The sequence below is a fragment of the Lithobates pipiens genome, unplaced genomic scaffold (assembly GCF_037356315.1).
Source record: "Lithobates pipiens isolate NorthernLeopardFrog02 unplaced genomic scaffold, aLitPip1_a1.2 Scaffold_19, whole genome shotgun sequence".
Lineage (NCBI taxonomy): Eukaryota > Metazoa > Chordata > Amphibia > Anura > Ranidae > Lithobates > Lithobates pipiens.
In genome coordinates, this window is record NW_027507764.1 from 78,599,285 (window position 1) to 78,625,915 (window position 26,631).

General features: G+C 37.8%; 1 protein-coding gene across 1 annotated transcript in view; it reads right to left on the reverse strand.

Moving 5' to 3' along the window:
• DNAJC1 (DnaJ heat shock protein family (Hsp40) member C1) overlaps nucleotides 1–26,631 on the reverse strand; it is a 168,663-nt gene that overhangs the window by 94,419 nt on the left and 47,613 nt on the right. Inside the window, exon 4 of the mRNA XM_077490952.1 lies at nucleotides 5,173–5,338. Within this exon, the coding sequence (XP_077347078.1) occupies nucleotides 5,173–5,338 (166 nt within the window). The remainder of the gene's footprint in view (nucleotides 1–5,172; nucleotides 5,339–26,631) is intronic.

Consider the following 26,631-nt stretch of genomic DNA (forward strand, 5'->3'; position numbering starts at 1 on the left):
ACAGAGCTGTGTGAATGAATGACGTGGCCATGTGGGCGGAGCCCTGCACGGCTGCGCTGATATCAAAAAGTGACAGCCAGTATGGGGAACTTCTCCCACTGTTCCTCCTCAAAAGCTCCCACATCGTTTCCCACCTGGCTGCAGCCCTAGAGGGATAGTCTCTATAAAAAAAAAAAAAACTAACAGCATGAAGTAGCATCTAGATATAAAGTGCAGGTTGTATCTGACATACAATTAAATATTGGGGTAGGAGACAACACACAGACCACAGATCAACCCCTGATTGTGCCCTAATAGCATGTTGCAATTGCAAGTAATGGATTGGATGGATTGTGGGAGGTGAAGTTTTGCTTGCAAAGCAAAGAAAGAGCATAACGTACCATTGGCAAAAATACGATCAAGATGATTGATACCATATAGTTTCCACATGGCCCCGTGTTGCAGTTTCCAACTTATCTATAAAGCGTTTAAAAGCAATCCCAGCTCTTGGACTTGTTGCTTTTAAACACTATTTGACTGAGAAGTATTCATTTCTTCCCCTGCTACATTGTATGTTTTATACATGTAACGTTCTGGAGATTCTTATTACTAACTATATGCTTGATTACTCATGATATGTATATTTTAGAGACAGAAGTGTACTGCTGCCACTGATGAAGATTTGTTTGAAACACGTTGGGCACTTTCCACAAGTGCAAGTTATGCACAAGATTTGAACATGTAGATGTTACAAGGGGACGATTGCAATTCAAATGATGTCAGACATTCATTTTATGCTATGTATACTCCTATCCTTTGTAATATTAAACAGTTTGAGTTTTATATGTATGTGTTGAAATGTATAAATGTGTCTGAAAAGTCCAATGCATAACCCCCCAAAAAAAGGTTGTTGCTATATTACTTTAAGGGATGTTGGCACAAAATTGTGACGTTGAGTCATGCTTCATTTAACCACTTAAGGACCGGAAGGATTTACCCACTTAATGACCAATTTTGAAAAAAAAAAAAAAGCAATATTTTCTACTTTTTGCTTTAATAAATATCCCCCAAAAAATATATAAAAAAAAACAAGCTTTCTTCTTTTTAGGCTAACATGTATTCTTCTACATATTTTTGTTAAAAAAATAAAATAAAATAAAAATCGCAATAAGTGTATATTGATTGGTTTGCGCAAGTTATAGTGTCTACAAAATAGGGGATAGATTTATGGCATTTTTATTATTTTTACTACTAATGGAGGCGATCTGCGATTTCTTGCAGGACTGCGACATTGCAGTGGACACTTTTTTGGGACCAGTGACATTTATTACAGCGATCGGTGTTATAAAATTACACAGATTACTGTATAAATGACACTGGCAGGGGAGAGGTTAACACTAGGATGTGATCAAGGGGTTAAATGGGCTCCTTAAGAGGTGTTTCTAACTGTGTGGGGAGTGTACTGACTCGAGGAGGAGAGCGATCGCTGCTCTCGATCACTAGGACCAGACGATCTCTCTCAACTCACCTTTTAGTATGGGGATCTGTTGGTTTACATTGACAAATCCCCATTCTGGCTCTCTGCCGGTCAAGCGCATCGGGTCTGGTGTCATGCACACACCCGCTGTATCTACTGCATGAACCGATGTACAGCTACGGTGATTCACACAATAGAGCCAACCTGCTGCAGTATAATGATGGCGGTTGGTTGGCAAGTGGTTAACAGAGAAGTACAGGTTTTTTTTTTGGTTTTTTTTCCTGAAGCATACTTACCTAGGTGGATGCAGCATTGGAACAACATCTGTGATGCCAGCAGACAGCGGTTTTCAGCCTGCTCTCCATTTAAAACGGGTCACAGGCGTGCAAAATGAACTGCACTTCTGTGATCCATAGAAGTACAGCCAAACGAGCTTTGGCTTTACTTCTCCTTTATCGGATTACTAATATACATTCTGTTCCTTGTATAGATACAATTTTTATAACAATTAAAACTTAAAAAATCTAGACAGGAACCATGATATAATGGTTTTAAACCACCTAAAACCCTTTGTATGCATGCTTTCTTTTGCCTTTAGTTTATAATGCCAAGTTACCTTTTTAGACGTAAAAATCCCAACACTAACATTGTTAAGCCCGGGACACACTAACTGAAAATTAGCTGGTTCAGCAGAAAAGAATATAATATAGATATATATATATATATATATATATACACACACACACACACACATACACATATATACATATATACACACACATACATACACATACACGCACACACATTGTTCGCACACACATACACAAGTTTTACCTTTCGGCTTTCAAGTTAAAACTGCATTAAGCCCAAGAGCAATAATTTATTATATTGCAGCTTACCAGTAATATAGTGTGCATGGACACATACTGTAGGTTAACATGGAGGGGAGATTAACCGCTTGCGGACCAGCCACCGCAGTTTTACTGCGGCAGGTTGGCTCCGCTGCGCAAAATCAGGTTATATTACATTCGATGTCCACAGGGATACTCGCGATCGTCTCACAGAGAGGAAAAACGGGGAAATTCGAATGTAAACAAGCATTTCCCCATTCTGCCTAATGACAGTACACTGATCACAGCTCCCTGTAATTGGGAGCAGTGATCAGTGTTGTGTCACAGCTTGCCCATCCCCCCTACAGTTAGAATCATTCCCTAGGACACACTTAACCCCTTCAACACCCCCTCCTGGTTAACTTCTTCACTGCCAGTGACATTTTTACAGTAATCAATGCAATTTTATAGCATTGATCGCTGTATTATTGCCAATGGTTTCAAAAATGTGTCAAACATGTCCGATGTGTCTGCCATAATGTCGCAGTCACGATAAAAATCGCTGATCGCCGCCATTACTATTAAAAAAAAAATTATTAATAAAAATGCCATAAAACTATCCCCTATTTTGTAGACGTTATAACTTTTGCGCAAACCAATCAATAAACGCTTATTGTGATATTTTTTACCAAATATATGTAGAAGAATATGTATCGGCCTAAACTGAGGGAAAAAAAATGTTCATACATTTTTTGGAGATATTTATTATAGCAAAAAGTAAAGAATAATGCTTTTTTTTTCAAAATTGCCCCTTTTTTGTGTATAACGCAAAAAAAAAAAAAACCTGCAGAGATGATCAAATACCACCAAAAGGAAGCTCTATTTGTGGGAAAAAAGACATCAATTTTGTTTGGGAGCCACGTCGCACAGCCGTGCAATTGTTAAAGCGACGCAGTGCCGAAGAGCAAAAAGTGCTCTGGTCTTTGGCCAGCCAAATCCTCCAGGGCTGAAGTGGTTAAAAGCAGAGAGAAAGAAAAAAAAAAAGCTGAAAGCAGCATTTTTGAGATCAAGTGTGCATGAGGCCTTAGTGAGAGGCAGCTCTGGATGACTGAGAACAGGAGGCGCAGCAGACAGCAGCACCCTCAGTCTGGGGCGGTGGTAGTGTTAAACATGGCAAATTGCATCTCGTGAAGCTTGTTGTCAAAAATTTAGCTGGTTCAGCAAAAAAAAAAAAAATTATAAAATATATAAAAATAAATTAAAAATAGCGGGAAAACCGCACAGTTTTAAGTGTCATTGAAAATAATGGCATGTGAACCTGTGCTTTGCGGTTATAGTGCATTTTGAAATTGCAACCAGATTCTGGCTCAATCCCAAAATGCCCAGGTGTGAATGGAGCCTAAAAAGTTTTGCATGAATAAATTAAAGCTGATCATTTAATCACTCCTGCTGTGTTAAGAGGTTAGTTTCATCCATGTAAACTGATACATTCTGCTAGAGATCTTGTGCTGTGAAAAACAGACTTGCGGGCTGGATTACTAGATGAAAAAAAAAGAAAGAAAGCCTAAAAAGGAAACGAATGCAGCCATCACATCTAAGAATTGGTAAGCTTACTTTTGGGTTTAATACAACTTTAACCACTTCCCGACCAGCGCACGACGATGTACGTCGACAGAATGGCACGGGCAGGCATATTGGCGTACATGTACGTCCAATATTCGTTGCCGCCGTGCCATCGGGAGCGCGCCGCCGGCGGCGCGCTCCCGCGCTGGTCGGGACCCCCGTGAGTCCGGTCGCGGGACCCGCGGACTCGATCGCCGCGGGCATCCCCGCGATCGTCTCACGGAGCGGCCGAATGGAGGAAATGCTGTATAAACAAAATTTTTCCATTCTGCCTAGCAACTAGTGACGCTGATCTCTGCTCCATGTGATTGGAGCAGAGATCAGTGTACACTAAATGAAAGCCCAACCCCCCCACAGTTAGTAACACACCCCTACACTGCCACCCACTGGTTAACCCTTTCACTGCCAGTGTCATTTACACAGGAATCACTGCATTTATATAGCAGTGATTACTGTATAAATGACAATGGTCCCAAAAATGTGTCAAAAATGTCCGATGGGTCCCCCACAATGTCGCAGTCACAATAAAAATCGCAGATCGCCGCCATTACTAGTAAAAAAAAAAAATAATAAAAAATTATTAATAAAAATGCTATAAAACTATCCCTATTTTGTAAACGCTATAACTTTTGCGCAAACCAATCAATAATCGCTTATTGTGATTTTTTTTACCAAAAATATGTAGAAGAATACGTATCGGCCTAAACTGAGGGAAAAAAATGTTTTTTTATATATTTTTGGGGGATATTTATTATTACAAAAAGTAAAAAATAATGCGTTTTTTTCAAAATTATCGCTCTATTTTTGTTTATAGCGCAAAAAATAAAAACAGCAGGGGTGATCAAATACCACCAAAAGAAAGCTCTATTTGTGGGAAAAAAAGGACGTTAATTTTGTTTGGGAGCCACGTCGCACGACCGCGCAATTGTCAGTTAAAGCGACGCAGTGCCGAATCGCAAAAAGTGGTCTGGTCTTTGACCAGCAAATTGGTCCGGTCTGAAAGTGGTTAAGATACACTTTACTTGTATTAGGAGAAGTGTGCTGCTCTGAAAGACATTTTGTGACACTTGTTTTAAAAAGAAACTAACATGATTTAATATACACATATACCATGGTCACCACCACGGCTTTCTACAATGAAAGACTGGCACATAGCAAAACATCTCTGTAAAAAAAAAAAAAAAAAAACCCTTAATGTAATAATGCCAGGTGACAGCCAGAAATAATGATTTCTTTTAATTCCAATTTCTTATGAATACTCACCAGCTGCTTCTCCAGGTAGATGGACCAGAGCACGGCATAATGGCCCACTGTGAAAATAATGAACAGGAGCAATGCTAGCTCGGCATTGCTCATCTTCCTCACCCGCCTGTAATAGAACACAGGCTGTCGCCAATCCGGGAGGCCATTAACCAGGATATCATCGTACCTACAACAGCAAGACGATTGGCAGCTTTCAGTATACAGACAGGAAATAAACATCAATAACACGGTGAGAGGAGAGGATTAATCAACGGCAAATACAAGGAAAAACAAGTGTCAGTCGTTATGAATGTTAACAGAACATGACAGTGGGATTGAGATCCTCCAATTAAGGGATTCTAATACAAAAAAGGCTGCAGTGTATTGTACTCCGTTATCCCGCGTGGACGGACGTTATCACACAGCGGCTACAAATAACAGTTAAGAACATAACAGATTTGGCATTTGGGCACGTTGCTTCTTTTGTCTAAACGCATACCTTTTAAGGTTTTTTTTTTTTTTACAATATGTGAATGAAATTTAGAAACCAGCATTGTTATACTTACTGGCCCACCAGCTCTGCGCCTTTTTTGTAATATTTTAGAACAAAGTGATGTTTGGACATCTTAAAAAATAAAAAGGATAAAGTAGCGGTCACATGACCACACAAGCTTCATCTTCCAATAGGTAAGACTACGGTGATCTGCCACCACTCTGGGACTATGGGGTTGATTTACTAAAGACAAATGGACTGTACACAATGGGTGCTCAGCCTGTGGCCCTTCAGTTGTTGCAAATCCCATGAGGCTTTGCAAGATGGGTAAAAGAATGACTCCCAAAGGCAGAGGCATGATCAGGGGTGGACTGACAACTCATGGGGCAATAGGAGATGGGGCCCCCAGGCAATCAGATTATGCGCCACACAGTATACATAAACACACACACACACACACACACACACAGTATACAATCACACAGTATACACATACATGTACACACAGTATACACAGACATGTTTCTATTGGCTGAGAAGGTACTGGAGAGGTGGGGCAGCTATAATCTCTGGATTTTTAGATCAAAAGGATGTCGGGTAAGGGACATTTCAGAGACAGAAGTAAATAAAACACAGATTTTTACATACTTTCCCTGGTTTTACTGAGGCTGGCAACCCTGATGCGGCCCCCTTGTGGCCTGGGGCCCTGGGGCAGTGCCCGAGTGGCCAAATGGTCAGTCCGCCCCTGGGCATGACGGTACCTGTAGTTTTGCAACAGCTGGAGGGCCACAGGTTGATCACCCATTGTGTACAGTCCATTTATCTTTAGTAAATCAACCCCATAGTGCCAGAGTGGTGGCAGATCACTTTAGTATTACACATTGATATACTTTGCAAGGGAACGTGGTAAGGAGTGCTAGTGAATAAAGTGATTACCTAAAGAAATACACAAAAGTATAAACAACCAGGTAGAAATTAAAGTGCTCTGTGCAAAACCATATTTCAATTTCCTATATAACAATAGACAGAAGTGAGTATATTCATTTTGAAAGTCCATAAATGTGACGAGTTGCTGTGAAAAATATCCAAATCTTGCCACCATCACCATAAACAGATACAATGTGTTACACCCGAAGTGTATGATAGAAATTCCTACTCACCAGAAGAACATTACCTTTTTAGCTAAAAAAGATCAAATTAGGCTTTGTTTCTGGGTCTTTCTTTGCACTTGCTTCCATGAATGCTGAAGATAGACCAAGGGTATGCTTTCACGGAATAGCCTCCTCTCCACCAAGATAACCCATTACAAATGAGAAATGCAAGTGCAGTGGCACTCTGTAAAGTGCAGTTGCTCCAGAGTTTAGTAAATGAGACGAAGCGACACTTTGAAAAAAGAATACCCAATCACATGCAAGAAAAATAAAATTACAAACAAAAATTTTTTGTTCGCACATGATTGGATAATGGAAGTTGGCAGAGCTTCTCCTAATTTACTCTCCTAATTTTCTCGAGCAACTGCTTTTTATAGAGTGCAACTGCACTTGCACAGTTTATTTGAATTTAATAAATCAACCCCTATTTTTCTTAGTAGTCAGTGTGGCTTTATAAATGGTGGCTGTCGGTGCCCACCTTGCTCTGCAAAATCTGCATCACTGGTGCACACTGTATAACATATTTGTAAAATTAAGACCAATAGGAAATTAAAATGTCAGCCTAAACAATTATTCTTTTGAAAATTGTCAAACTTCATTAACTGAGCTGATTGTCTCCTGAAAGGACCACACTGGATCTAATAATCTAGACTGTAAAAAATAAATAAATATTTTATCCATCAAAAAGAAGTCAGAAAACATATTTTGGAAATTTTTACCTGCAAAATGATGTAATCAAATGCAGTTTTTAGTCTATTGTAAACAGGTTGTGATTTTTTTTCACACCCTTTGAAGTTTTCCACATTTAGTCATGTTACACTCAAAAATGGAAATGTATTTTACTGGGATTTTATGTGATAGACCAGGGGTCTCCAAACTATGGCCCTCAAGTTGTTCAGGAACTACAATTCCCATCATGCCTGGTCATGTCTGCGAATGTCAGTTTTACAATGCCTTATAAGATGTGTAGTTTTGCAACAGCTAGAGGGAGGACCATATTTCGGAGATCCCGGTGATAGACCAACACAAAGTGGCACATAATTGTGAAGTGGAACGAAAATAATAAATGATTTTCAAAATGTTGCGTGGATTTGTATTCAGTACTTTGTAGAACACTTTTTCACTGCAATTACAGCTTCAAGTTTATTTGGGGATGTGTCTACCAGCTTTGCACATCTAGAGAGTGACATTTTTGCCCATTCTTCTGTGCAAAATAGCTCAAGATCTTCTCGCAAACGGCAAACAGCACTTCTTATGACTTTCTTTCAACAATGACTTTCTTCTTGTCACTCTTCCATAGAGGTCAGATTTGTGAAGTGCACGACTAATAGTTGTCCTGTGGACAGATTCTCCCACCTGAGCTGTGGATCTCTGCAGATCCTCCAGAGTTACCATGGACCGCTTGACCGCTTCTCTGATTAATGCTCTCCTTGCCCGGCCTGTCAGTTTAGGTGGACGGCCATATCTTGGTAGGTTTGTAGTTGTGTCATACTCTTTCCATTTTCAGATGATGCATTGAACAGTGCTCCGTGAGATGTTCAAAGCTTGGGATATTTTTTTCATAACCTAACCCTGCTTTAAACTTCTCCACAACTTTATCCCTGACCTGTCTGGTGTGTTCCTTGACCTTCATGGTGCTGTTTGTTCACTAAGGTTCTCTAACAAACCTCTGAGGGCTTCACTGAACAGCTGTATTTATACGGAGATTAAATTACACACAGGTGGCCTCTATTTACTAATTAGGTGACTTATGAAGTCAATTGGTTGGTTCCACTAGATTTTAGTTAGGGGTATCATTGTAAAAAGGGGGCTGGTTACAAATGCACGCCACACTTTTAAAAAACATTTTCCTTCCACTTCGCAATTATGTGCCACTTTGTGCTGGTCTATCACATAAAATCTCAATAAAATACATTTAAGTTTTTTGGTTGCAACATGAGGGGTATGAATACTTTTTCAAGGCAGTGTATACAAATGCAAAGACATTACAATGAAACACTTTTTGAAAACAGCATTCATTTATAATCTTTTTACACTTACATTGAAAATACATTAAAACATTTTTTTACAAACAATACAGAGAAATAACTTTCAAAATGTAATTGGTTACGCAAAATGTTAATCATTGTAGAATGAATATTACCAGTCTAATGGAATACTATTTTTCTTATAAAAGTAGATCATACTTGGAACAAATTGCATCATTAAAACAATTGGGTATGTGTTCAATTATGTTAAATGTACTTTTGATTCAATTATGCAAAATGCTCACAGTATATGGGGTACAAACACTCAAAAAATCAGCACCTTGGAATATTCTAAATGAATCCAAAGATATATCAGCACTATGCTTCATTGCTCACAAGAAGCTAGCGGAGTAGTCAACATATATGCCACCAATCCCATATCTGGCCAGCTGTAAATACTAAGAAGGTCATCCTGTAACCTTAAAGTGTCACTAAACCCACATCATAAAAAACATCAATAAATGGTGTATTAAAGTGGTTGTAAACCCTTACAAACCACTTTGATCTACAGGTAAGCCTAGATTAAGGCTTACCTGTAGGTCCAAGAAATATCTCCTAAACCTATACGGTTTAGGAGATATTTTCCCGAAGACAGGCACCGCTGTCTATGGCGCATGCGCCGTAGACAGCGGCGCACAGGCGCACTGAGCGCGGCATCGTCAATGACGAAGATGCCGCGCGCGTCGGCTCCTGTGCGCATGCGCGGGAGTGACGTCATCGCGGCTTTGCCGAATGACAGCAGCGGAGCTGCGAGACCCCACCGAGAAGATGGATGCGCCGGACTACAGGGGACAGCGGTGACATCGCTGGCTCCTGTGTCAGGTAAGTGACACATAATGGACTACTATGCGATGCATAGTAGTCCATTATGCTTTGCCTTTGCAGGGAATGAAAGAGGAAGTAAACCCATCAGGACTTTGTCCGATCGTTTGTAGAGAATTCCGATCGGACAAAGTGCCACACATGTTCAGATCAAATTACGAGACCAATGCTATTGGCTACCTGCCTGAACGTAGTCCCGTCGTAACGAACAAACGTCATTACGTTCTGAACGATCGGATTTTCCGAAAACTTTGTCCAACCGTGTGTATGCAACACCAGTTTCGGACAAAATCTGACGGATTTTGTTCAGAAAAACAACGGATTTTGTGGTCGGAATTTCCGACCGTGTGTACAAGGGCTTAGACTTTCACCATTGTATCTGATGGCAGGAGCCAGCAAATAATTACTTATCTATATTATTAAACAGGGTAAGGCTTCAGTAAAAAAAAAAAAGAAAGTACATTTTGATTCCAAACACTAGACCTTAGAGCTATGCAAGTGTATAAAGTAGAAAATATTCAGTATGTGCAAGGTAATAAACTCATTCCAATGAGAAACCATGAAGTCATAGCAGTTAACGCTGCCACCTTTTTACATTGGGGTCCTGCATTGCATCCATTAGTAGTACCATCTATAATAAATCTGTATGGCCTCCCTGTGTTTACATGGGTTTTCTCTAATTATTCTGGTTTCCTCTCACAGTCTTATCACAATCTGGTACTTCAACTGGCTTCTACCTAACTGGCCATAGATTGATGGCTTGTATGATTGAGGCAGGGACAATAAACTATAATTTTGCTCAGGTGTGGAGATCAAAGAAACACTGCAACCAAACAGAAAATTCTAAAATTAAAGGATGGAGAGAATGCATCTCATCTGCTCCAGTTACCAAGCTACTCATCTGCAATAGTGTGGTATAGATACCAATGACTTCATTTTCTGAATTTAAACCAACTAATGCCGCGTACACACGACCGTAATTCTCGTCGGAAAAAGCTCTGATGGTTTTCCCGACGGAATTCGGCTCAAGCTGTCTTGCCTACACACGGTCACACCAAATTCCGATCGTTTATAACGCGGTGACATACAACGCGTACGATGGGACTAGAAAAAGGAAGTTCAATAGCCAGTAGCCAATAGCTTCTGTCTTGTAGTTGAATCTGAGCATGCGTGATTTTTGGCATACACACGATCGGAATTTCCGATAGAAAGTTTTTCCGTCTGGAAAATTGAGAACATGTTATCAATTTTTGGCTGGCGGAAATTCGGACAGCTAAATTCCGATGGAGCATACAAACAGTCGCATTTTCCGAAGAAAAGCTCTCATCGGTCTTTTTCTGGCCGGAATTCCACTCGTGTGTATGCGGCATAAAAAGCGGCCAAGTACTCCCAGGTAGTGACCATCATCATCTGTAGATGTTAGGAAGATACATGAAAGTGCTGGATCTACTACTTTTCCAACAAAAGGCTAAAGTGTGTTCCCCAGTTCACACCCAGGCACACCAGAGAGGAGGGTTGGACATCACAGACCCATGTCATAGGAAGCTATAGTCCAATCTAGGAGAGAAGTATGCTAAATGCATACGCACTGAATTTAAGAAAACTCAGTTTTCGTTTAATCGAGTAGACTTTCTAATCAAAACACCACTGAAGCACTTCCTAGAAGGCATTTTCAATTTATTGACTGATAAACTTGTTGCTTGGAGTCCTTGATTGCAAGAAGATCAATATTCTTTGTAAAGGTCTGTGAAATCGGTTGATGTTATATAAATACACAAAATATAAAACGATGCATTCTTCTTCCTAAATAAGACCCAGAACACAGGAGGAGAATAAAGTGGGCGCACTTAGCCTGGCACAGCGGGCAACCAACATTTTTTTAAAGACACATACAACCTGTTAACCTTAAACTGAGCTGCAGTCATTGGGGATTCCGGTCACGCTCTGCCAAGAATTAAAATCAGCACTGAAAGGCCTAATTTGGAGGAACACATTGACCAAAATATTTTAATTAAAAATATTCTGAGTTAGTGGCAAGCCTAATTACAGTAACAGAAATAGGGCCTACATTGTAATGCAGGTCACTGCAACTCCATAGTAGGTTTTTCTGTAGTAAATTGACCAATCCAGAAATAATAGCACAGCTGCTAAACTGCCAGTCTTGACATGTAAATCAATTTAAAACCAACAAATGCAGTTGCTACTTCCATACTTATTATTAAATTGATACCTAGCGTTATTTGGAGAGAAAGAGAGAGAGAAAAGGGGGGAAAGGCTGATATTTATGTATTTAAATTGTAAATGTATTTATGTAAAAAAAAATAAAAAAATTAACTGCTACTGGAAAGAAAAACAAAAATAAAATAAAAAAAAAAACACATTCTGTCTAAAAGAGGACCCTTTTCATATGACAAAACAGGTTTCTTTATTTTTATCTTTATTTCTTTTCTAGCAGCACAAGGATTATTTTGGTATGCATTTAATGCATTAGATGCTTTAAGAGAACACTTACGATTGAGCAAAAGCCTCCAAAGATTAATCCTTACAATCAATTCCTCATTGATTTTACTATCAATGAACATCATGGCTCATACAACTGTCCATTTTAAAAGAAGATAGCCTCCATTAAAACCCACTTTTGGCATAGAGGTAAGGAAAGCAAGCAAGAAGGCACACAAAATGACAAAATATAATAGAATGGCTTAAGGACAATACGCTAAAAAAAATTACGCAATATTGATATAAAGCCATTTGTCTGCCTGTATATTGATTACAATAATAATTAGAATTAAAAATTGAATTTAGAGATCTTATAGGATGCCCACAAAATTAATTTAAATCCGGAATTTAAAAATGCATTGAATTTATCTTACCAAGGTTTTGGTCAGATTTTAGAATTGCATTGTACTTTTGTATGAATTGTATATTTGTGCTGTTTGGATTAAATTTTAATTGCAAGTGTTAAAACAAAAGAAAAAAAAAGAAAAGAAAAAAGCCAATAAATCAAAATGGGAGCAAAATGTACAGCAAAGAATTTGTTGGGTATGTGTGGGGAGGTTATTACTGAGGAGGTGTGCCAGTGGAGGGTCTTGTCCTTAAGTTAAATAGACAATGGGGGTTATTTACTAAAGGAAAATCCACTTTGCACTGCAATTGCACTTGGTAGTAAAGACGCTGTAGATCCGAGGGGGACATGCAAGGAAAATTAAAAAAACAGCATTTTATATTGCACATGATTGGATGATAAAATCAGCAGAGCTTCCACTCATTTCAGATCTACCCCTTAGATTTAGAGCAACTGCACTTCCAAGTGCACTTGCAGTGCAAAGTGGATTTGCCTTTTGTAAATAACCCCCATTATGTTATGTGTGATAGGATTTTAAATACCCCTCTAGTTAGCATGAAATGCATCAAAGTTAAAAAAAAATTCACACGGCGATGCTGTGCAGCATCGCAGTGTAAAACCCGTCTACCCGTACCTGTCTGCCTGTTCTGTGGTGTTATTCATGTTACAGATTTTAAAATAAAGAGATTCATCACTACCTCGGTGTGCAGCCATCCATTCCAGGGCCGGCGAGCCAGCACCCCTGGGAGGAGTCCATTCCCCAGCCTACCTGGTTCCATCACTCACCTGGAGTGGCATTTTCTTTTTCTATTGCCTATAAAAAAATATATACAAAACTTTATTTCATCCAATAAAAAAAGTCTAAAAACCACATATTTTACATATGCTTACACATTGATACCAACAATATCAATGTGCAAGCATATGTAAAATATGTGTTGTTTTTTTTTACTTTATTGGCTGAAGTAAAGTTTTATATATTTTTTTTTATAACATTGCAGCAACATGTAATAAATAAAAAAAAATGGGGGGAATGTTTTGGCTTATTTAAAGAAAATAAAAGAAAATATAGCAATATCCAATGTAAAAGAAAATAATACAGAGAGGTTATATGTTGACATTATTAAGTTGCCATTGTCTTGATTGGATTGCTACACTGAATATATATATATATATATATAAAGTTTAATAATAAATAAAAAATAGCTGTATTTTGCTGCCTCCTCCATAATAAATATGAAAGGAAAGCTTCCGAGTTCCAGGCATGGACTAGAACAATATGTCAAGAATGCAATCAATTGATTCACATGGCACAATGGCAAGAGGCCCTTGTGTGTCTCATGTCTCTGAAGTGACAAGTTCCTGCTGTATATAGACAGGCTAAATATATGTAATAAATGATGGAAAGGTTTCTAATTTATTCAGGTTTCATTGATCAGGTACAGAGGTTTACTGTACAATGGCAACATTTAAAGTTCTTTATTAAAATCAGTGATAAAGTGAGCAGTTCTGCACAAAATCAATAAACCTAAACAAGGAATACCCCTGGCAATTGGACGGCCCCCCTTTTTCTTCAGCTATCTTTGCAATGGGATTGTGAGAAAATCAGGATTTGATACCAATTGTAAGCTCTAACGAGCAGGGCCCTCTGATTCCCTCTGTCTTGAATTGTATTGTATTGTAATGTCTGCCTTAATGTTGTAAAGCACTGCGTAAACTGTCGGCGCTATATAAATACTGTATAATAATAATAATAATAATAATAATAATACCAAACAAAAAAATTATTGATATATGCCGTGGCATGGCCTACATATTAAATCATGGTACAGCCTACCAAATGGTTCAGGCGCTCCCACTGCCTCTTAGTGGCAGGTACACTTTAATATGACTGGCAATGTTTGCCAACTAGGTCATAATAAGGTGGTGATGTTGAGTATTTCGGAGATAGTGTTAACACATGAAGGGTCAAATTGACCAGAAACACACTGTATACCTATGTGCTATGAGCTGTATCAATGAAATACACGCTCAATTTCCTTCCCAATTATTCCTGACAGCTTTCATTAAAGAGGCTAGGACATTTTGTTTTTCTTTTTTGCTTGCCATTTAGAATCTTGTTTTCATGTAAGGTTTAGTAAAAAAAAAAAAAATATACAGAAGTACGCATCATAAGTAACAAAAACTAAACTATAATAATAGTTGATGATATTAAAGACAGCTTCAAAATCACCTTCATCAAGGAAGAGATAACAGAGCTTACAGTATATCAGAGTTACTTTTTTTTTCTTGCCATTTAGAGTCCTGTTTTATTGTAAGGTTTAGTAAAAAAAAAATATATACATAAACGTACACATGAAAAGTAACAAAAACTAAAATATTAAAAATAAAAGTAAAAAAATATACATAAACATACACATGAAAAGTAACAAAAACAAAAATATAAAAAATAAAAGTAAAAAAATATACATAAACATACACATGAAAAGTAACAAAAACAAAAATATAAAAAATAAAAGTAAAAAAATATACATAAACATACACATGAAAAGTAACAAAAACAAAAATATAAAAAATAAAAATACTTTTCATGTGTACGTTTATGTATATTTTTTTTACTTTTATGTTTTAGTTTTTGTTACTTTTCATGTGTACGTTTATGTATAACAAAAACTAAAATATAAAAGTAGAAAAAAATACATAAACGTACACATGAAAAGTAACAAAAACTAAAATATAAAAAATAAAAGTAAAAAAATATACATAAACAAACATACACATGAAAAGTAACAAAAACTAAAACATAAAAGTAAAAAAAATATACATAAACATACACATGAAAAGTAACAAAAACTAAAACATAAAAGTAAAAAAAATATACATAAACGTACACATGAAAAGTAACAAAAACTAAAATATAATAATAGTTGACAATATTAAAGACTTGCAAATGCATCTAGGAAGAGATAAGGATATACTGTAAGCTCTGTTAACAGTTACATTTTTTTTCCGTGCCATTTAGTCTTGTATTATTGTAAGGTTTAGTAAAAATCTACATAACGTACATATGAAGAGTAACAAAAACTAAAATATATTAATAGTTGATAATATTAAAAGACACTTTAAAAATGCACCTGGGACAAGATAAGGATATATTGTAAGCTCTGTTAACAGAGTTAAAAAAAAAAAATTCTTGCCATTTAAAATCTTGAATTATTGTAAAGTTTAGTAAAAAAAAAATATACATAAACTTACATATGAAAAGTAACAAAAACTTAAATATAATAATTGTTGATATTAAAAGATACTTTAAAAATGCACCTGGGACAAGATAAGGATATACTGTAAGCTCTGTTAAAAGAGTTACATTTTTTTCTTGCTATTTAAAATCTTGTATTATTGTAAGGTTTAGTAAAAAAAATATAGATAAACGTACATATGAAAAGTAACAAAAATGAAAATATAATAATTGGTGATATTAAAGACACCTTAAAAATGCACCCGGGACAAGATAAGGATATACTGTGAGCTCTGTTAACAGAGTTAAATATTTTATTACGAATGCTGATACATAGGAAATAACTGCTAAATAGATGTATAAATGGGTAGACGTAAAAGAGTGTAGTTTATCTATTAATCAGGCATAAATGTTTTTTATGGTTACCAAAACTATCCAGTTTTGTTTTTGTTTTTTTTGTTTTTTTACTTGACTAACTATATCTCTGTGCATTATTTGCCCCTGTGAGAATTGAATCCGGGGCCATGTGCTGCAAAGCACGGATAGTTAACCACTTAGCCCCCAAGTTGCTATAAATCTCCATTTATAACCCCATACAGTACATTTAGCTAAGCAGGGAGGTTGTCTCCCATCTACGGCTCAGTTTGATACACAGCAATGCAGAAGGTTAAAAGAATGTTAACAGAATACTGAATACGGGAGAAAGCAACCCATTATTTCATTGATAACAAGATGCTAATCCAGCTGTTCATCAGCTTCCCAGCAAGAAAATAGCTGAATGCACAGAACTCCTAAAAAAAAAAAAAACCTCTCCCATAGAATATAATGGAACTTGCTGGGTGCAACTTTGCCAATACGTGCTTCGTCATTTTAACTGTACTCCATGTTACCATAACAAACATTGATTTAAGTATGTGAACCCTTACCTTGTAAAACAACCCATTCCATTTAAATTAGAAATAAATGACAAAAACGTGTACACATAAAAAAAAAAAAAATTATAAATACTTTACATACTTCACATAATCTCTTTTCTTAGCTGCACAAGGAGCTCTTAGCGGTAGGGGAAGAGAAACAGCAAGACACTGGTCTTCCCAGTGAATGGTTGTGCGGGGGGAGTCGTGTCAGCAGAAGTGTGGCCATTGGAGGACAAACAGATTTTTTTTCCCAGCACAGCCACAAAACTGGCCATGCTGGGATGGATGTGCTCTCATGTCTAGTGTGGTCAGTTAAAAAAGAAAAGCAGGGGTAATGGCAGAATTACCAGGTATTTCATGCAAAGGAAGCAATACAAAGAGAACAGGATGCTCTTTCAAACCAATACAAGTATGTATCAGGAGTATAAAATATTGGGGTAACATATTCTTTAATATAATAATGCATTCATTAAAAAAAGGATTAAAGTGCATGTAGCATAAATACCCAAGTTTGACTTGTTAGTTTCCTTTCATTCATTACACAGACACACTCGGTCTGGGAGATGGAGGAAAAGCAATAAGAGTTATTCAGGTACACGCAGTGTATAGCGGTATGTTCTGGTAGTAAGCATGCTGACTGTATGAGAGAACAGAGAGAGGACCTCATAAGTGTGCTGCTGTTCCTTCGCAGTCCAATTATGGGCTGAGGGCAAGGAAGTAACCAAGCTGTATGACATAACTACAGCAGAGAAAAGTAGAGTCCCCACTCTAGCAGGGCTGTGATAATCACAGGACTGGCTGGACAGAAATACAAATTTTGTTGACAAATATAATAGCTCCCATACAAAATACATAATTGTGTATAAAGGCATTTTCCTCGCGATCGCGGTGATACCTCACATGTGTGGTTTGAACACTGTTTTCATATGCAGGCGCTACACACATATGCGTTCGCTTCTGCACGCATGCTCGGCGAGATGGAGCGCGTTTTAACATTTTTTTTTTTTTCTTATTTATTTTACATTTTATTTTTACACTGTTCTTTTAAAAAAAAAAGTGTCAGTTTATTTCTATTACAAGGAATGTAAGCATCACTTGTAATAGAAAAAAACATAACAGGACTTCTAAAATATGAGATCTGGGGGTCAAAAAGACCTCAGATCTCATTTACACTAAAATGCAATAAAAAAATAAATAAAAAAAAATAGTTGTTTGAAAAAAAAAATGTCCCTTTAAGAGCTATGGGTGGAAGTTATGTTTTGACGTCGCTTCCACCCTGCAATGGTATGGAGCCGGATGGGAGCCATCTTCCCCTCACTCAGCTTCATACCATGGAGGGGAGAGGATGCAGATCTTGCAGCAAATCCGCTGCTGAGACCACTTTTATCTGAAAGTGGACCACCCACTGAAGAAGAGGATACCGGGGTTATGGTAGCTAGCTGCTGCCATAGCAACGATACCCCTCTTCAAAGTGCCAACGTATATAGATAGCGGGCAGTCCATAAGTGGTTAATATGACCTATAAACTGTACAACTCAATTGAAAAAAAAACTTAAATCTTTTTTTTGGGGGGGGGGGGGGGGGGGAACTAAAAAAATGTAATGTGGTTGCATTTGTATGCACACCCTCTTATAACCGGGGATGTAGCCATGTTCAGAATTAAACAATCACATTCAAACTCATGTTAAATAGGAGTCAGTTCAACCCTGTCATCATTTAAAGTGCCTCCAATTAACCCCAAATAAAGTTCAGCTGTTCTAGTAGGTCTTTCCTGACATTTTCTTAGTCGCATCCTACAGCAAAATCATGGTACACAGAGAGTGTCCAAAGCATCGGAGGGATCTCATTGTTAAAAGGTATCAGTCAGGAAAATGGTACAAAAGAATTTCCAAGGCATTAGATATACCATGGAACACAGTGAAGACAGTCATCATCAAGTGGAGAAAATATGACACAACAGTCACATTACCAAGAACAGGACGTCTCTCCAAAATCGATGAAAAGACGAGAAGAAAACTGGTCAGGGAGGCTGCCAAGAGACCTACAGCAACATTAAAAGAGTTGCAGGAATATCTGGCAAGCACTGGCTGTGTGGTACATGTGACAACAATCTCCCGTATTCTTCATATGTCTGGGTTATGGGGTAGAGTGGCAAGACGGAAGTCCTTTCTTAGGAAGAAAAACATCCAAGCCCAGCTAAATTTTGCAAAAAAAAACTATTCTGAAGTCTCCCAAAAGCATGTGAGAAAATGTGTTATGGTCTGATGAAACCAAGGTTGAACTTTTTGGCCCATAATTCCAAAAGATATGTTTGGTGCAAAAACAACGCTGCACATCTCCAAAAGAAATGCCATACCCACAGTGAAGTATGGTGGTGGCAGCATCATGCTTTGGGGCCATTTTTCTTCAGCTGGAACAGGGGCCTTAGTCAAGGTAGAGGAAATTATGAACAGTTCCAAACACTGGTCAATATTGGCACAAAACCTTCAGGCTTCTGCTAGAAAGCTGAACATGAAGAGGAACTTTCAGCATGACAACGACCCAAAGCATACATCCAAATCAACAAAGAAATGGCTTCACCAGAAGAAGATTCAAGATTCAGCCAGAGCCCAGACCTGAATCCCATTGAAAATCTGTGGGGTGATCTGAAGAGGGCTGTGGACAGGAGATGTCCTCGCAATCTGACAGATTTGGAGTGTTTTTGCAAAGAAGAGTGGCAAATATGCCAAGTCAACAGGTGCCATGCTGATAGACTCATACCCAAAAAGACTGAGTGCTGTAATAACATCGGAAGGTGCTCCAACAAGTATTAGTTTAAGGGTGTGCACACTTATGAGTTGTACAGTTTATAGGTCACATTAAAAAGTGGAAAAAGTTCTGAAATAATATATCTGTCTCATTTATTTACATTACAGAAACCTGACGTTTTAACAGGGGTATGTAGACTTTTTATATTCACTGTATATGCCATACCCGGTCCATGCCCCTGGAAGCTGGAAATCACGAAGTGAACATCGCTACTCCACTTGCTTCTGGGCCTAATGAATTGTGAACAGAGGACAACGGGCGCCATTCAGAGAAAGCTCTGCATTATCTAAATGAATTCAAAGAGTTCTCTGATTGAACGAGGTGGAAAGGCGGGTCAGTGACATCACGCTCTCCACCTCGTCCAATCAGAACGCTTTAAGGGTGCAGTGAAAGGATGCATCTCAAGTTGCAACACAATCCATAGAAAATTGGATTAACTTTCAGCTACCTGCTACATGTGAACGTAAAATATATGTACACACAATTACTAGAATCCCATATAAGCTGTAACACGTTACTCTAGTTGAAAAGCCAATATAAGTAAACCTGCGACTTTCAATAAAATAATACCTAGTGATCCTAGGTAAAGCAGAAATAAACCATCCTATCCTTCATTCAGCTAAGGAAGCTGCCATATTATCTTCTGTTTGATCTTCAACTGCCATGAAGCTGAACATGTGATCAGTTATGACACCCGCCATTTGATGGTTTGACAGTTTGGTTGAGAGCACAAGCAAGTGTGTCGGTTAGCATTCCAGGCATGTCAGGAATGCAGTGTTTTTTTGAAACCGTTAAAGCGGTAGTAAACTGCTGGGTGTTTTTTTATTCAGACCTGCAAGGTAAAGCCATAATGTGCTAGTATGCATTGCATACTAGCACATTATGTGACACACACCTGAAAACAAAGCCTTCCAGTGTTGCGCCGTCACTGCTGGAGGCTGCTTCCATCTTCACATATCTTTCTTCTGGGTCCACAGACTCCGGCTGTGTGACTGGCCAGCGTCGCAATGACGTCACTCCCTCACGTGCGTAGGGGAGCCGCCGTTTAAGGCACGGGACTCCGTTGGCCGTACCTACAGAGCGCATGTGCCAATGACACCATCGGCTGCATATACAGTAAATATCTCCTAAATGGTGTAAGTTTAGGAGATATTTACAGTACCTATAGGTAAGCCTTATTATAGGCTTACCTATAAGTATAAGTCAGAGATGGGAGTTTACTTCCACTTTAAAACAAAGGGTTTGGTTCCACTTTAAAACAAATAAATATAATATACCTTCCTATCTATTTACAAATGCTTGTAGCATAAGGATTAAAAACAACATTGATTGAAAGTAATTACACTTTAAAAGGTGACAGCGTTTTGTCCCCCGTCTCCCATTTGTTCACCCTTTGCTACAGGCTTCCAGTTCAATGGATGTTTCAACTAATGTGGATGGTCCCCTGTTGTCACCATCAGGAAACCCACCCAAAAAAACTCCCATGAACCCATCTCTGGAGCTCATGTGGGCAGGAAGCATCTTCAAAGAGGCTGCAGCAGATCAGGTAGCACTGAGATGCAAAAAAGAAAGAAAGTATTGGATTTAAAACCAAAAATATGGCAGTTATGTATGATAGACAATGCTATGGAGATCTAAATGTCATGCAGGTAGAGTTTGCATCCGCTTTAGGATCGGATCTGAACGAACGGCTCCTTCCTGGCTTATAGGGTACCGATTATGCTCTAGAAATTACTGAGAAAAATGATACAAAATGGCTATACTATAGTCAAAGTGGTAATAACTATAATGAAAGGGTTTTGTTATATTTATGATTTTGATCTTCTAAACCAGGGGTGTCCAAGCTATGGCCCAAGACGGCTATGAATGCGGCCCAACACAAAATCGGAAACTTACTAAAAACATTTTTTTGTAAAAATGTTTAGCAAACACATACAGCTGAAGAACATTTTTACAATGTCTCTTTACTGGAGACTTTTATTAGTTTTATCTTCCCAAAGAAAAATATCCCACTCTTCACAATCACTATATAGTTACATATAGTTACTATAAATAGTCAGGTTGAAAAAAAAGACACAAGTCCATCTAGTTCAACCATAAAAAATTAAATAAAAAAAATTTAAAAATATCATACTATATTTGTGAGCAACTTTTAAGGATGAAGCACACAAAGGGCAAAATTAGAACCAAAATATCTGATGGAGACCTTGAGAATTAATTGAAAATCGCTACTACATCGATCCAATCAGATATTGATGTGTTAGTTTATCAAAAAAAAAAGTGTTGAAAATCACACTAGTTTTATGTTGCTCTCTTTTATTTTTATAATAAAACATAATTTATATATATATATATATATATATATATATATATATTTTTATTACTCAGATAGGTACAGTCTATATCAGTGATCGTTAACTTGTGATCTGCCCGTCATCTATTCTTATCCTTGTTAGTATATTTTATGTGCGGTTGGACAGCTCTGTAAAATGAATGTGCAATAAAATATATCTCTAGTATAAGTCTTCTTGTACATGTTTTTTTTTTTACTATGATTTTGACATTTTTTTATTTTTTGTATTATTTTCACATTTGATTATGTCATTTGCAGACATATTGTATGATTGTCCACTGAATAGTAGCTGTAGTTGCGCTACTGTGGAATTGATTATTGGTTGGTACACTAATATTAATGTCACAAAAAACATTTTTGTACACGTATACTATATTAAAAATAGTCAAGTGGCAACAATACTCACTGATAAATGAAGATGTGTTTATTCCCAGACATGCTAAGCCACCTACCCAAGCTACATACAGAAACACACCCGCAATCATTGTGTCTCAAATAAATCCATCCCCCCCTCTGCACAAAAGGTTAACTAGCCAAGTCCTAGCAGAACGAGCTTCGATATTTATATATTTATTTTATCTCAATTACCAAAAAGGCCCAAAAGATTAAGTGTTTATGGGGGATTACTGCTTGCCTCCAGCAAAATCAAGGCACAAGGCCAAAAACTTAAAATGCTGTACAATGAGCCAAGAACGGGTAGATGAAGTAGCCCGTTGAAAAAAAAAAAAAAAAAAACCCCACCAGAATAACATAAAAATGATGTTAGAAAATCAAGTGGCCAAAACATTAAATAATGGAGAGGATAAAGGCGTTATTTGTGCAGAACCTACATCCATAGCTACGATCTGCTAGATTTATCGTCTGTTTATAGCTTTTATAGAATTTCAGTTTTAGAATGCTGAAAAATTTGTGGCACTAAAGCTTAATATTTGAAAAAAGTGTAGAAAAAGGAAATAGCAGCGTAGAGAAGGGAAATATACCTTCAATGTGCAAGTAAGAAAAAGCTAGAGCCTGCAAGGAAGAACTTAAGGCCATCACAAGTGTTTACTGACCGCTGGAAGATTTTACCACCTTCATGATCAGGTCATTTTTTTGCTATTCAACACTGCGCTATTGTAACTGCCAATTGCCATGCAACGCTATAACCAAATTCAATTTACATAATTTTTTTTCACACAAATAGAGCTTTCTTTAGGTGGCATTTGATTACCATTTTTTATATTTTTTATTATATGAACAAAAATGGCTAAATTTAAAAAACAAAACAAAAAAAAACCCAATATTTTTTACTTTCCGCTACAAAGTATATCTAAAATAAAAAAATAAATAAAAAAATCTAAATTTCTTCATAGATTTAGGCCAAAATGTATTCTGATACATGTCTTTGGGGAAAAAAATCCCAATAAGTGTATATTGATTGTTCTGGGTTATAGCAACTACAAATGATTGTATATATACGTATATATGTATATATAGGGTAGGGACCGATGTGAGTATGCAATGTACAGGGATAGGGACAATTGTAGATACTCACTCAGGTTTAACTGGATGGACTGGTGTCTTTATTCAACCTTACTAACTAACTATATACTGGAATATTTTTTAATTATTTATTTATTTTTTAACCAGTATTGGCAGTGATCAGTGACTTATAGTGGGACTGTGATAGTGTGGCGGACAATCTGACACAAGCTGACTGACACTATCACCACCAGTATTATTAATACAGTGAGCAGTGCTGATACTAGTACTACTGACGTTGGCTGGGAAGAGGTTAACATCTGGGGCAATCAAAGGGTTAACTGTGTGCCTAACAATGTGCAATATATGTAAGGTGAGCTGCTTTTACTAATCAATGTGGTTGTTTTTTCTCCCTGATTTGCAGGAAGAAAAAAAAAAGCCACATCGCTGCTCCATTTACAGAACCCTGTGCTGTTAGTAAACACAGAGCTCTGTACTGTGATTCGCTAAGCCAATCAGCTGATCCCAGCCATAAATCATTGGCCGGGACCTGCTGTACCAAATCATAGCACAGATGGGACAGGGTGCATAACCCTACCTGAAATTTCCAGGTCACGTATATTTATGTGATCCGATGCAGAGCAGCCGTCCTGCCGCAATATTTTTTTAAATGGGGTGGTCCGCTAATGGTTAATCAATCTGAATTATGATTGGTTCTCCTGAAACACATAGTTCCATCAATCAAAATTGATCGATTGAATACTGCCATGGCCGATCTCAGCAGAGTCTAAATTGACCAAGAGTTCACTAAAACAAACAAATGGAGGATCTTTTGCAACTTTTACACCATTTGATAATTTTGGAGAATTAAATGATAAACGTGTTTGATTAGATAGATACACGTGTTGCCACCTTTTGGGTTTATTCAGACAGGCATAGCATTTTGTATTGTGTATCAAAAAAAGTGCAATGCAAAGAAACAGCATTATGCCCATAATTACTATTTACATAATACTCAATGCCATCTACAAGCATTTTTAATTGATGGGCTCATGGATTCTGTGCATTTTTGGGATGACTGTAGCAGGATACAAGTTATTTGATAAACATGCACTAAAATCTAATTTTTCTACTAAAGGCAATGCAGCAAAGGTAAGACAGAGAGTAGAGCAGAGCCAATCGTACCATGGATACCCTGGATATTCAAGAAGCCAGTGGGTGATTCCAGACAACAGCCTCCACCCACAACTAAAACAACAAGTAAACGTGACAGCTGCCCATTCTAATGGCACAGGTACTCTCTGATGGTGCTACCTATAAATGCAAGATCAGATATGTCATATGAACAATTATGCACTCTAGTATCCCTACACATTTATTCAGTTTCTGCTCCAGCCCCACCAGTCTCCTCCCTAACGCATTTCACTCCAACAGTACTCTAGACACAAGTTCCAAACAGATTTAAAAAAAAGCATTAGAAACAAGCCAAGTAGGGCCGGACCTTAAAAGCTATTTGTATAAAGTTACTGTTGGGTATAAAATTATTGAATTTAAATGGCTTTGTTTGTCTGACCTCATTATGTTGTTGCACAATAGCATTTTTAATGTATATTTCTGTAGCATTTTCTTCCCTGGGGACCATGCTTTATCTGCTGTTGGGGTAGACGGTGAAGGAGCCATCTTGCACATGCTCAGTACAATATCATAATAGGGTCAAACTTTTTATTTATTTAAGGTACTTATATAGCGCTGTCAATTTACGCAGCGCTTTACATATACATTCACATCAGTCACTGCCCTCAAGGAGCTTACAATCTAAGGCCTCTAACTCACATTCATACATATACATACTTGGGCCAATTTAGACAGGAACCAATTAACCTACCAGCATGTCTTTGGAGTGCGGGAGGAAACTGGAGTACCCGGAGGAAACCCACGCAGGCACAGGGAGAAGATGCAAACTCCAGGCAGGTAGTGTCGTGGTTGGTATTGAAACCAGTGGCCCCTTTTCTGCTAGGCAAAAGTGCTACCCACTACACCACTGTGCTGCCCCAATAGGGCCAAATGACCTATCAGCGTGTCCTTGAAGTGTGGGAGAAAATAAATGTACCTGAAGGAAAGCCACACGAGCACCAGGAGAACATGCAAACTCCATGCAAGGTCCTCACCGGATTTCGAACTAAGGACGCCAGTACTGCAAGGCTTAAGTGCTAACCACTAAGGGACTGGGCTGCAAACCAAGAGGCATATTTATAAAGCAGCAAATTGAGACCTTCACCAAACATTCACTGCATGTAAGTGAATTACTTTAATATCAGAATCATGCCCCAGGAAGATACACCTGCAGTGAATGTTTGGTGAAGGTAGCATTCACAGATTTATAAACATACCCACAAGCCTGCAGCACTGTAGATATAATGAAGAGTTAACCCAACACCAGCAGTGGGATTACCGTCTCATTTGGGTAGAGGAGAGGTTTCCCCATTGTTGCCATAAGAAGGGAGTTCTAAGCAGCTGCCAAAGTTTCAAAAAGTCCTGAAAATGCTTGATAAATGTGCCAAGCTATGAAGAATATGTAGACTGTTTTTCTTTTAGAACTTTGAAACTTCAGCACACCTCTTTAAAAACAGAAGGTGTATGCATGTCCTAGACAACCCTTAAAAAAAAAAAAAAAAAGGGAGATTTGTTTAAGGATAGGAAGTCATGCCATATCATTTCTTTATGCCCCACTGGCCAACTGTGCATCCTGATCAGACAAGCACAGATACAGCCTACAATTATACAGCCATTAACTACAACTTGCATACAGCTGTGTCGGTTTAAAACTTAAAATCAATGGGATGCAAACAGTTCCTTCAGTTGTTAGGAGCCTACCTCCTAACATTACATGTGTTAAAAATGTTTTCTAACAGCAAACATACATGGCAAATGGCAACATTTTAATATCTAAAATGTGAATGGTTAATATTTAACCTATTTTTATTTGTATGTAAATACCAAGAGTGCAGTAGCCATCAGCAAAGCCAATGGTAGTCCCTTATAACGATACTCAAATTAATTCAGCATTCATTTAAGATTGACAGGCCGGCTTGTAGACCTTTGGTTGTTTGCGGACTACAAGTTGCAGCATGGCTAATGACTAGTACACGCGGTTAGAAAATCGGTTTCAAGGTGATTGTACGATAATCTGATTGTTAATACACAGCTTTTGGAGTCGATCACGACAGTTCATTCGAAATTATCCAAAAGGGACAAACGTGAAAAATGTTTCTCGTACGATACCAAAATGTATTTGCTTTTACTCAGTATAGTGTTTGGCCAGGAAAAAAAATCAGAAGGCTAAGATCACGCATGCTCAGAAACGA